Raw genomic sequence first — 12,961 nt, 5'->3', positions numbered from 1 at the left:
TTATGAAAGCATCAATTTGGTTGGAGTTTTTACATGCCCGATAAGCTGCGAACAAGATTTAGACACCTTCTTTGTGTTTGAACAGGTTCAAGCAATACAGAAATCAGTAGACCACAGATTTTCAGTGGGAAACAACCTAGGGAAAGCAAAAGTATACTGAAGTTGGTATAATTGTCTCAGTGTTAGTGCAGTTCTGAGGAACATAACCAAAGCAGATCTGAAGAGGAATACTGAGACATAAAACAGATGAGAGCTCTGGAGCCAGTGACATAAGCCTGCTAAATGTGGCTTGAAATGTGTCTGTAAAGGTTTCCAAGTTTACTGATTTCCTTAGCTCCTTCTCATGAATAGTGATTCACTATATAAATTGGCTTCTCTAAATTGAGCTTTTTAGTCTCCAGTAATTGCATTATTTTCAGTAATACTTTGTCTTTTCTTTCATGTATGAAAGCAGTGGAAACAGACTTGTGGAAACCTGGACTGAGCTTTTTTGACACAGGTAAATATTTAAAGCATTTGGTAATCAGACTGGGAATTATTGTTTTCCATCACATGTAGGGAAAGCTCACACTGTTCATCAGGCCCATGGCATTGCTGATAACAATCTCATTCTAAGAAGTAATTATGGTATTTAAGATGACAAATGAGGTATGTTGTTTAAATCTTAGTAGTTAAAATTATTTTGAGCCTTCATCATTCTCAAGTTCCTGCCAAAAGTGAGAGCAGAACAGATGAGATCTGCAAAGAATTGGCAGTTGTACTGCAGGAAAGAGGTTCTAGCTACTGAAATTCACTTTTAAATAAGAAGGTATTTTGGGAATGCCACAGCTGGGAAAGCAGTCTAGAAATCAATGAAAAAGATGGCAGATTATTCTGATGCAAATATACTTAAGAAGGAAGGGCATTCAGATGAGAATGGTGGATTAAAAAATAGTGGACGTTACTGAAATTTTCTAATGTTTTAGCCTTAAAAAGTCAGAAGACGGCATTTTTAGAACTACTAGTGAGTGAGAAAAAAATCTTACATTTGTAGCAGGCTTAAGAGGCAGAAGATCAAGACTTGAGAAATTCTTAGCCAGGTGCAGTTTGCAAGTGCACAGCCCACACTTTCAGTATTTAAGGGATCTCTTTCCTTGAGAACATTTAAAGTAGACTATGCAAAGTCTACTATGCAAAGTCCATGCAAAGATATGGCAGTTCATCACAGCGTGCTCTTACTAGGAGCTGGACTATCCAGTATAAGGTCTCTTTTCCATTACTAGTTTTGCTGCTGGAGAGAGCTGTGCTATGTTGGTGGCCCTTGCAAAGACCATCCCCCCACACACCCAAAGCCGAGGTGTGACTAATCCTCCCACTGGCTGCTACCAGCAGTGCTGCGTATTTGCATTAGCTTGCAAATCCAGTGGCAGTGGTTCTTCAGTCAAAATTTGCATAATCTCAAACATGAACAGATTTCCCTTCTCCAGGGGTGGCACTCTGAGCCAGAGAGTGAGCATGTTTCTATCCAGCCTTCAGTGGGTTATTAATTAGAAAAAGCTGCAGCGGAGTGTACAGGGCCAGCGGTGCAGAGGGGCACCCGAGACAGCAAATGACAAGTTGCATTGAATGCAGTGAAAAGTTGAGTGTGGGAGAAGGGATGTTGTATTAACAGTTTCTCAGAATCTGAAGCGTCCCCGTGATAAAGTCTGATGAATTCAGATTGTCATTTCAAAGGAATGGTTCCTGGTGTGCATGCAGTCACTACTGTCTTGCTGAAATGAATGGGGAGTTTAATCAGCATGGACGGCTGTGACAATCAGTGAAGAGAACTTTAATTAGCATGGAGTAGGCTACCCATGCAGTGAGTTCAAATTCCCATGGCAGTAACAACCTTAAATTGGACTGGCAAAATCCACAGATTCTGACCACCTCCCCAATTAGTGGGGAAGGTTATTTGGTGGGTGACCTTATTGTTACAGTGAGCACAAAGCAGCTTGCTGACCCACAGCCTCTGAGAACAGAGAATGAGGAGTGCCATGGTGCTCAGGTGTGCCCTGCTGACAGAGCTCTTGGCAGCTTTAGGTATGGACAGCAGATTTTATCGAGCACAGACACACACATGAGGGAAATAGCTGTGAATTAACTTCCCCATGAAGTCTGTTTGCCAAAACGAGAGGCACGTGTTAGTATCTAACCTCACAACAGCCTTTAATCCATCTATTTCATGACCTGCAATAACGTAAGCAGGAATGCAGTGTGTATGTGGTGCCAAGCACTACGTGTTAGAACGTAGTGCTGTGAGGTGGAATGTGGCTTTGGTCTGCTACTGAGGGAAATTACACACCTGTGATTAAAGGCTACACTGGAGTACACACAGTCATAAGGACAAGCTGCTGAGTATTTCAGGTTTTAAAGAAAAAAAAAGAACATAAATGAAGTGGGGCTAAACTTAGTGCCTTTTTCCTACCTCGTTCATATGGGAGCACCCAGTGTCCTTCACAAGGCCGGCAGAGTGCCCAGCCAACACAGTGTCCTACCCAGTGACAGATGCCTGGGGGTGAGAAAGGCAGAGGGCAGTCACACAGGAATGGTTGATCCCTGCCGCAGAAGTTATCTCCCTCACTGGCAGCTGAATTTAGAAGTGAGATGCCAAAGCAAGACTTCTGCCCAGTAATGTCCCAGCAGCATGCTACAGCCATGCACAGGGGATCAGGTGCCAGGTCTGACGCCAGTTTGAGGACACAGCCTCAACAAAACCTCCTCTCCTGACCCAAAACTGCACACAGCTTCATCATGCAGGGGAAACAGCTCCAAGCAGTTGTATTCTTGCGCTCATTCCCATGAGAGGTGAGTTGGTAGATGTAAATAGAGTGGAAGGTAGACTGGTGGGAGTTGGAATTTCCTGTTTTCTTGAATATTTTCTGCACTATTATGGCTCAGTCATTAATAACTCTGGCAGCCAGCTCAAGTGGTGCACAAGCTCAGAGCTGTTACAGCTGCCATCAGATTCTGGTAGTGCCCTTTGCTGATGACCCTTGGCCACCCACTGTCTTTACACATGCAGTGCTCACACAATGGGGCTGCTGGCTGCCCTGGCTATGGAGACGGTAGAGGTGAGTTGCCAGGATTTGCTACCCACCCTCACTTCCTTCTCACATTTAGCATCTTCAGACTACAGGTGCTCAGCAGCAGCCCAGAGGCTCCCTCCAGGCACCCCTGCAGACACCTAGAGCTGGGGCAGCCCAGCACACCTCAACACCTCTCCTCTCCTCCGTTTCTCCAGGTTTTGCTTCAAAGGAGGAACTGAACCTGAAGCCACTGGAGGCAACTTCCCAGGGGAACCCAAGTATGTAAATCGAAATTAATCTCATAATTACACAGTACCATTTTTTAATTACCTGCTACTAGAAGGGATTCAAATTAAATAGCAACTAGGACTTTTTAAAGAAAAGATACTTAAGGAATACATTTTTCTCTGCAGAGGATGAACAAGTGCTCTCTGCCAGTCGCTCTGACAGATACAATTGATTTTGCTTTTCCAAGAAAGGCATTTCAAGATGTAGCTTACCTGGGCGTCAGGACAATGGCTGCTCGCTGCTCCTCTTCAGGGTGAGCACAGCTCCACGCTCTGGGCACACACGGCTCCTCTCAAGGCGTTGTGATGGTGCAGGACAACAAAGCAATGAGCTGCAGCCAGGAATGGGCAAGCAAACCCTGATGACTGCAAACACTCCTGTGGCCGCACAGGCGCTCTTTCTGATGCAGAGGGTGGGAGGGAAAGAAACCGCCTGAGAAATGGACGCAGTCAGGAGAGAGGTTCTGCGTCCTGGCTGGGGTGCTGAAGGAGCATTGAGGAGCCCTCCATCTGGAGATGCAGATGTCATATGCTCTGAAAAGCAAGCCTTGCAAAGTCCTTTGTAATTAAAGTCAGGTTTGCCCATTAACTCATCTTGAAATGGGGCCCAGACAAGGAGTTAGGGAAAGCAAACCACAAATGCAGAGATGGGATCATCCACCTCTTCAAGGGAAGTTTCGCTGGCAAAGGGGCTCACCCTTCTGCTGACCCCGGGGCCTCCTGTGCCCATCCTCCCACAGCTGAGTGCTCACTTTTGTCTCAAGGCCTCTTTACCTTAAATGCTGAACCAAGCATTCCTATATCCTCAGTTGCTTCACCTAAAAATCTTAATGTTTTATCTCATCAAAAAATGTCAAATACACAGAAGTAAGAGAGAGGAGAAAAAAAGGGGAAGGACCTGCCCTTGGAGATCCAAACTCACTGTGGGAAAGCAGAGCTCAGTACAACTCCCTACAGAGCACACGTAAGCAGAGTCCTGCTGCTGATCAAGTGCAGGAACACTTCTACCATTCAAATGCAGCGAATTAAGTTGGAGCAGGCATGTAAATCTCAGATCCTTTAGCTAAGAAACTTCCACTATGCATGTGGACATCCCATGAGGTATTTCCCTTTTAAGGCCAGGAGATTCAGGAAAATTTGGCCCCTAATTGAGGTATTATTTGTTGTGGGTTCCCAGCCGTGCCTCACTCTCTGCTGTGAAAGAACATGCTTTTCGGTCACGCTTCTCTAATTCAGCATTATTAGAATTAAAAAAAACAGACAGCTACGGGAGAAAGAATTGAAAGTAATGAGATGGGAGACAGTTGCATAAGCCAGTAAGAACAATTGCCACTTTGTCACCTTCAGGCTATCTAATGATTAAAACACATGATTTTGGACTGATTGGTAGGAGGCATCATCAGAGACAAATCAAGAGATACAGACGGCATGAGAAAACAGTAGTGCTCCAGTTAAGCCAAATTTTGATCCACTCCTAGTCACGGTTCAACTGACAAATGTTTCACCACTAACATGAGGAGAAGTAGAGGCAGTCTGGTAGGGACCACAGGCAGCACATGCAAAAGCACAATGATCAGGTTCATCTGAGTAATTAGCAGGAAGAATTTGAGTGCAGATGCAGCTTTTATCTGAGTCAAGCAACACCAAAATTGTGCTGCTGTACACACACAGGTGAAACCCACAGCTGCATTGGGAACAACTGAAGCTCAAGTCAAACATGGAGTGAGTGAGATCAGGCAACACCAAAATTGCTGCTGCACATACACAGGTGAAACACGCAGCTGCTTTGGGAGCAACTGAAGCTCAGGTCAAACACGGTGTGAGTGGGAGCTGCCGTCCCCACCTCACTAGCAGGCCCAGCACGGGGGCAATGACAGCCACCTCCTGCTCCACACACTGGCTGTCCCCAGGTGCCCAGGTACACCTCAGGGTGGCTGTTGACAAAACAAGCCTGGGCCAGCCACCACGTCACCATCAAAAGCATTTTAGTAGAGCTCATGCAGCTGGAAGAGTCACCAGGTGCAGAGTTTTTAGGCCTTTGCTCTTCAAAAGAAGTACTCCTACTAAAAAGACCAAAACCATTTTCCCTGCTTTTGTGTCTCTCCTCAGGCTGCAAGGTAGACTTGTCCTTCTTGATGGATGGGAGCTGGAGCATCGGTAAACGCCGCTTCCAGCTCCAAAAGCAGTTCCTCATTAATGTGGCTCATGCCCTCGGCATCAACAACGCTGGACCTCTGATGGGCATCGTGCAGTACGGGTAAGGGCCACTTCTGCACCTGGGCTACAAACCTAGCTCTGTTTCATTATTGCTGTAAATGAGAATGGTAATATTTAGAAATAGTTGTTACTGAAACACCCTCTAGAATTCCACTAGTGTGGCCTCATTGATAATTTATCTTTTCATCCATATACACAGCATGGGAACTTCTTTTTGTTATTACTGTTGGTGCTTCCATGCTATGACCTCCACCTATAGTTACACTGTGCAGGAGCTGCTAGAGCAGCACTCCTCTCCCGCAAGGAACCTCAAAGGATAATGGGCACAAGCATATCAAAGAACAGTGTGAACCTGCCTTCACAACCTGTTACACTCTTTGCTTTGAGAAAGTCTCTTACCCCTGCCTGCTGCCTTCTCCTTTTTCTGTCACAGCCTGTGAGAGCAGTCAGGCATTCAGCACATTTGTTAGGGACAAGCCACTCCCATCACTACCAGATATGCGTGTGGCTGGAGCATGTTAAAGCTTGCCAGAGGAAATTCAGGATGGGTATTAGGAAGAATTTCTTCTCAGAAAGTGGTGAGGCAGTGGCACAGGCTGCCCAGGGAGGTGGTGGAGTCACCATCCCTGGAGTTGTTCAGGAACTGTGTGGATGTGGCACTGAGGGGCATGGTTAGTGAGCATGGTGGGGATGAGTGGTTGTTTGGACTAGATGATCTTACAAATTGGAAACAACCTTAATAATTCTACAATTCCTGCTCACACCCAGGAGCTTTTGTACCGCTGTATGTAAGGCAAAAACCTGACAACTGCTTCATGTTTCTTTCCATCTGCCAGTGATGACCCTTCCACAGAATTTAACCTGAAAACATACACCAGCCCCAAGGATCTAAGAAACGCCATTGAGAAAATCCCTCAGAAAGGTGGACTTTCCAATGTTGGTAGGTTACAGGCTGCATGCACACCCTCAGCATAGGGAGGGCTTCAGAACCTGGAGTGCTGCCAGCCCTGTAACTTATCCTCAATCTCCTCTTTCATTTCAGGAAAGGCACTTTCATTTGTCAACAAAAACTTCTTCTCGGATGCTAATGGAAACAGAGGTGGAGCGCCCAATGTGGTGGTGGTAATGGTGGATGGGTGGCCAACCGACAGGGTGGAGGAGGCCTCCAGGCTGGCCAGGGAATCAGGCATCAACATTTTCTTTGTCACTATTGAAGCAGCTGCTCAAAATGAGAAGCAAAATGTTATTGAGCCAAACTTTGTGGACAAGGTACTTACTGGGCTGGGCTCCGGCTATACACTTGCGTTGGACTCTACCTTTTTCAAGTGATTTTGCACAGGGGCTTAAGCACAGTCACACTTATGAGACATTTCTCTTCCTTCTTACCACTCATGGTTACTTCTGGTCCTGCTTAGACTGTTAGGTCTCACACTGCCATGCAGCAGTGCTGAAGTCAGAAAGGTGACCTGTCTGAAAGCTGCTAAGAGCAAACTTTGTCTCACAGTAAAGCTCTGGTCTGAGGTTCATCATGAAGCAAATGGCTTTTTGCTGACCAAGCATTGGCATAAACCTGCAGACAAGAATTTCTGAATGTACAGCCGCATGACAAAGCACAAAAAAAGGGAAAGAAAAAAAAAAGAGAATGCAAGGCTTGCACTATTAGCATTTGGCACTGCTCAATAGTGTCTCAGGGCAAGGTGACACAAGGTTATGGCAGGAGACATCTACCAAGTTCCAGACTCACTTGGGCTCAGGAAGCACGGCAGAGTTATCTGCTATTTTCAGAGAACAGATTCCTGCCTGAGCCACATTGCTCTGCCATGAAATAATTTCCATTAGTTTCAAGGCTGTTTCAGAACTCTGTTGTTTCTGGTCAGTGTTTAATTGGATTATAGGCTGATTTGCATTTATTTTTCAAAATGGCAAAGCTACAGTGAGTCTGTGTGAGCCTGCTAGAGAGCACAAGTGGAAGAGTGCTCCCTGCTTCGTGCCACCCCTTAGTTTTTACCTACACTCACCCAAATCCCCCTAATCCTCTAACAGTTTCCTGCAGATCTGCTCCCTACAACTATTTGGTGATAAAAACAGACATCAGCATGGTTTTTGTCTGTCTGTCCTTAATTATCTGGTAGAGCCAGAACAACTGGGAATCTTTAAAGGCTTTTACACTTTTATCAACATTTCTTGTTTCTTTTTTTTTTTCTTGATTGACCAGCCAAGGAGAAAACAGCTTCAGCCCCAGGTTTCAGTTCAAGGCAGGAGGGTTTGTCAGCAGGGAAATCCATCCTTGTTGCCCTAAACCTGGGAGGGAGGGAGCTGAAGTTATCATCTGCCAAATATTGGGGCTTCCAAGTGGAGCCACACAAACAGCGTCTCTGTGATTTGGATGCCTTCTCTACAGTGTAACTTATCTCAAAAAGCTTGACAGATGGCAAACCGGGTTATTACACTTCTTTCATGGCTATAATATCAGCTCTATCCCACAGCTTTAAAAAGGGGAAGAGAAGAGGCAAGTATCTAGAGAAATATCTGTGATGTTATGTTCACGTCATTTCCCAGGGAAGCAGATGGCAACTGGAGGAGAGCCCACTCCAGATTCCAGCATTGCTCTTTCCAGGAGCCTAAATTTACAGTTTAGCTAAAATCCCAGTTGAAACAAGCAGACTGAATTTCCACTGCATTCGTACTTGTGGTGTTTTGCAGGCAGTGTGCAGAACAAATGGCTTCTACTCCATCATGGTGCCCAGCTGGTTCAGCCTCCACAAGGTCGTCCAGCCCTTGGTGAAGCGGGTCTGTGATATCGACCGGCTGGTTTGCAGCAAGACATGTCTTAATTCAGCTGACATCGGTTTTGTGATCGATGGCTCCAGCAGCGTTGGCACCGGCAACTTCCGCACAGTCCTCCAGTTTGTAGCCAACATCAGCAAGGAGTTTGAGATTTCAGACACGGACACCCGTATTGGAGCCATTCAGTACACGTATGAGCAACGACTTGAGTTCAGCTTCGATAAGTACAGCACAAAGCAGGATGTGCTGAGTGCTATCAAAAGGATCAACTACTGGAGTGGTGGAACAAGCACAGGGGCAGCCATCAGCTACGCCTCCGAGCAGCTCTTCACCAAATCCAAACCCAACAAGAGGAAGATCATGATTCTCATTACGGATGGCAGGTCTTACGATGATGTCCGAATGCCAGCCCTTACAGCTCACCAAAACGGTAAGTTCTACCATCATTATCTGCTCCTCCATACCTCCACATTTATTTGGGTCAGAGAAATACACTCTGCTGTGATGCAAAGGCATTGGATGAAACCTTAGGAAGGAAGCATAGCACCCACTCTGGGGTCTCATCAAGTGCTAAGCAAGATCACCATCTGTTGTATATCTGAATAAGGAACTTTCTGAAAGTAACAGAGAACTAGAAAGATGCAGCTAGACCTATGAGATTGCAGAGGATTTCTACTGTCTTAATAATATTTGAAGCCTCCTTTGTCTTTCCAGTCAGGATATTCACACATTTTCCAGAGCAATTGTAAGACAGAAACAAGGAGCTGTTGTTCAGAGCCACAACCAGAGCTTGGGTAGTTCCACAGCAGACATCAGGCATTTCTTCCATTTTGACAATGCTTTTTTTTTTATTATTATTATATTATATATTATAAAAAAATATTATATATTATAAAAACAAAAAAAAAATAAACATTTAAAGCAGATATTTTATTAAAAAAAAAACCGAGAGCACTGCAATTCACTGCCAATTTTTTCATGGCCTGGTAGTTATGCCTGCAGTATTGATCTTAACTAATCAAATGTAATGCAATTAAAACTTTTATGCTCACCGTTATCTCTTGGGTTTCTTTCCAGGAGTTATAGCTTACTCTATTGGAGTTGCTTGGGCTGCCGAAGATGAACTGGAAGCCATTGCAACAGATCCAGATAAGGAGCACTCCTTCTTTGTGGATGAATTTGACAACCTCTACCAATTTGTTAATCCACTCATCCAAAACATTTGCACAGAGTTTAACTCACAGCCACGGAACTGATGGAATGGAACAGGCCAGGATCCTTGGGCGTCATGTTGAAAACACACAATGCTACAGGAACAATGCCAGCTCTGAGCTCAACAAATACTGGACTTATTTTTCTCTGGCACTTTCCAGTTAATGAGGTCGATTGCATCTCTGTCCTTATGTATGATAATGCTCTGTGTAGGCTACTGATTTTTCCCCTGCAGGCTTCAGAAACTCTTATTTGGATGGATAGAATAACAGGCAGGAGACATCAAGGAGGGAGTAAATGGAGCTTTTTGCAAAGCTGTTAACAGTATAGAGCCTCAGCTTAGGTGATTCCCACCTCAGGGTACACACAAGAAGTAAGATGTACCACCTGCTTCCTGCAGGGGCCAGAACCCCAAGGAAGCAGCTACACTGCTCTGCTGCTGTGACAGAAGCACCTCCGACTGCCCATTGCTCGCAATCCAGGATAGGACTGACATCCTGAAATCCCAGGCACATACTGGGAAGATAGTGTGAATTCAAGTATTGAGCTTCATCCAAACCCAGAGACCAGAAAATCAGCAAATGGCCAGGATTGGGCTGTGGGACCCACATCTATTTGCCAGTCTCCATAAAGCCCCAGATCTGCAAAGCAGCCAATGCAGGAGCTGGATCTCATCTCCCACAGTGCTGCATTAAATGTACTTAAACAAAACAAAAACAAAAAAATAACAACAACAACAACAAACAAACAAACAAAAAACCTTGTCCCCTTAGCTCACTTGCACCATCTTTTGCGATGCAGCTCAAGGCCTCTGCAAAGCAGGAGAGCTGTGGAGGCAGAAGAGGCTCCCTCAGTAAAAACTGTGGGTTTCAGTTGCTCACTGTCTGAAAGGTTTCCAAGACCCCTGCTCTATCACCAAGCATGGCACAGTTAGAACAGCTTACAGCAGACTTTAGCATGAGGATAATTATTTAAGAGCCTTTAAAAAGGCTTAAGAGGAAACTATCTTAAAGCTCTATATTACACACTGGGAAAAGCAGTATTTCTAGCATTCACAGGCACCCTCTTCTGAATTTGGTGTGGACTTCTGTTGTATGGATTGATTTCAAGACACGCCTTTACATAGCCCCAGTTATTCAGAGTACGTGGCTGTTCCGCCTAGGGAGAAGCAGCCAAAGCACTGCTCAGCAATGGGAGGAGTGACATGCAGAGGTCAAAAGCATTGCATGGCAGGTAGCAAGCAGCAGTTGCTGGTGATTTCCATCTGGTGTCATGTACGATAATATATCCCTTAAGCAGAAATTACCAAAGGAAAAGGCTGAAGTTTCAGTGCCAGTACAAGCATGTGTGTTCATGCACCTTACGGTAGTTACAGCACTGCGACAGATTTGTGGAACTAACAGGAAATTGAAAGGAATTAAAGCTCACATTTCCTCTCTTACTCACAAATTTTTAATGTTATCATTCACACAAAGAAAATTAGGGTAAACTGCCACCAAAGGAGAACCCTTTCTGTCAACAAAACTGACACCATCTTTCAAATCTTTGTTTGGAAATGGGACTGAAGTAGATTACAAATTCCCAGAGAAGTTACCATACTTCAAATCAGTGCAAACAGCCCATTCAACACAAATTCCCCAGTGTGATGACACGAACCAGGTGAGGGTTCCTTCGCTAGTTCTCCAGCCACTATTCCTAAAGCCATGCTGGATGAAATGGTGGTTTTATGTTGGATTTACTGGGGACTTCATATTCTTAATATTGCAGGTTAATTCTTAATAGACAGCTTGCCACTGCATATCAATGGCTGTACTGGACATACCCTGGCAGCACAGGAGAGCAGCACTCTGCAGATGGTCCCACACACTGTGCTTGTGCTCTGCAGCCAGAGCCACAGGTGTTCTTTACGACAGACATTTTCATTTCTACTGAAAACTTTGAGCAACAGCAAGTTTTCACTCTCCACAGAGAGGCTGAACAGCTATCTTCCTCATCAAACATTTGCTTAGGGCATGGCAAGGTTTGCTGTTGTCTAAATGATTAATCTTGACTTTACAGAACACCTGTGGTGCTCAGATGCTAACAAGCCATTCTACTCACTTGAGATGACCTTGAAATTAATTTTTAATCCGACTCTCATCTAAACTGAGATGCCTTAAACACATACACATTGAACTTGAGCATAAGCCTCAGAAGTCCCAATGCAGCCTTCCTTCAACAGAAGTGGATCAGCACAGAATGCGCTCCTCTACAGCCCATAGCAATAAACCTTCCATAGCAACAGAAACACTTGTCACATCTGAAGTCTCTCAATAATAATAATAAAAGATAACAAGCCTTCATAAATGTTTGGAGGAGTTATGTTGGTTTGGAGAAAGCAGAACTCCTTTTGTAACATATACAAGCTGTTCTGAGCTTCTCAGTACAAGTTGCTATATCTTTTGCAATAAAGATGTCCCAAAGGCATACAAAGTCTGTTTGTATTTATGCAGTTACAAAAAAAAAAAAAAAGCAACAAATATGGTCCATGCCATGGTAGTTTCTGAAGTGCAGCTGATGTTTCTACAAGGCTTTAGAAGACAAAGCAAAGATGAGAAAAAACAAACAGACAAACAAACATTTGGATGCATTTCTTTTACATGCTCAGCTGAAAAAAAATTAAGCCTAGAAGGGAGCAAGCAGGAGCAGGAACAGCAAATTCCCTGTCAGAGGAATCAGTCGTTGCAACAGAGCCTTCTGGTCTGAAAGGTCTTAACTATATACGCACATTTTGCTAAGCCTGCAAGACAGTGTCTTATTTGAAACCAGACATCTTTTAGAAGCTGAAAAATAAAGAAAAACACAGGCTCTTTTCTTTTTAGATGTGGGACTGAATCAAAAGAGGGTTTAGATATCCCAGCACTCGACGCTGGGCCACTCAGTATCAGATGCCTGACCATTGCAGTGAGGCCTGCAGCCTGGCTGAGGCATCCAGAAAAACAGGGCACCAAAGGGTTGGACCTGGAGCCAAATTTCTCACTCGATATAAGCCAAAAAGGAGCTTCTGATCACCCTTTCCTTACGACATGGGTGTCTGCATTTTTCAGTTATCTCAGCAAAGGTAACAACCCATTTCAGTTTCCTCAGCAGGGTCTTACATGGCTAGGCCAGAGATGGAACACTTGGCACCTCTGCTGTGGCTGTGCCACCCTGTGCAGGAGGCATTGCCCATTCCGTGCACCCACTCACTTCTCAGCTGCTGCCACTTTGCTGCTTCAGCAGGCAGCAGCTTTCCCTGTGGCAGCTTCTCAATTTGCTCTTCCGCAAGCTGGCAGAGCAGCTTCTCTCCTCCCTACACTCTTTCCAGAGCCACTCTCTAGCACAGAAAGGTAAAACCGCAAGAAGCCAGTAAACACTGGTGTTAAACAAGCA

The 12,961-nt window shown here is 44.8% G+C and overlaps 1 protein-coding gene across 1 annotated transcript in view; it reads left to right on the top strand.

Annotated features, from left to right (window-relative positions):
* The window catches only part of VIT (vitrin), a 30,357-nt gene extending 18,734 nt beyond the window's left edge, over positions 1-11,623 (top strand). The window contains exons 12-18 of the mRNA XM_010706862.3: positions 452-499; positions 3,263-3,325; positions 5,444-5,591; positions 6,388-6,491; positions 6,594-6,820; positions 8,255-8,768; positions 9,416-11,623. Of these exons, the coding sequence (XP_010705164.2) occupies positions 452-499; positions 3,263-3,325; positions 5,444-5,591; positions 6,388-6,491; positions 6,594-6,820; positions 8,255-8,768; positions 9,416-9,594 (1,283 nt within the window). The 3' untranslated portion in view covers positions 9,595-11,623. The remainder of the gene's footprint in view (positions 1-451; positions 500-3,262; positions 3,326-5,443; positions 5,592-6,387; positions 6,492-6,593; positions 6,821-8,254; positions 8,769-9,415) is intronic.
* Positions 11,624-12,961: the final 1,338 nt, after the last annotated feature.

This window comes from Meleagris gallopavo, chromosome 2 (genome assembly GCF_000146605.3).
Source record: "Meleagris gallopavo isolate NT-WF06-2002-E0010 breed Aviagen turkey brand Nicholas breeding stock chromosome 2, Turkey_5.1, whole genome shotgun sequence".
Taxonomy (NCBI): Eukaryota; Metazoa; Chordata; class Aves; order Galliformes; family Phasianidae; genus Meleagris; species Meleagris gallopavo.
The sequence above is the reverse complement of the archived record's forward strand: the minus strand, read 5'-3'. Positions and strand labels throughout refer to the sequence as shown.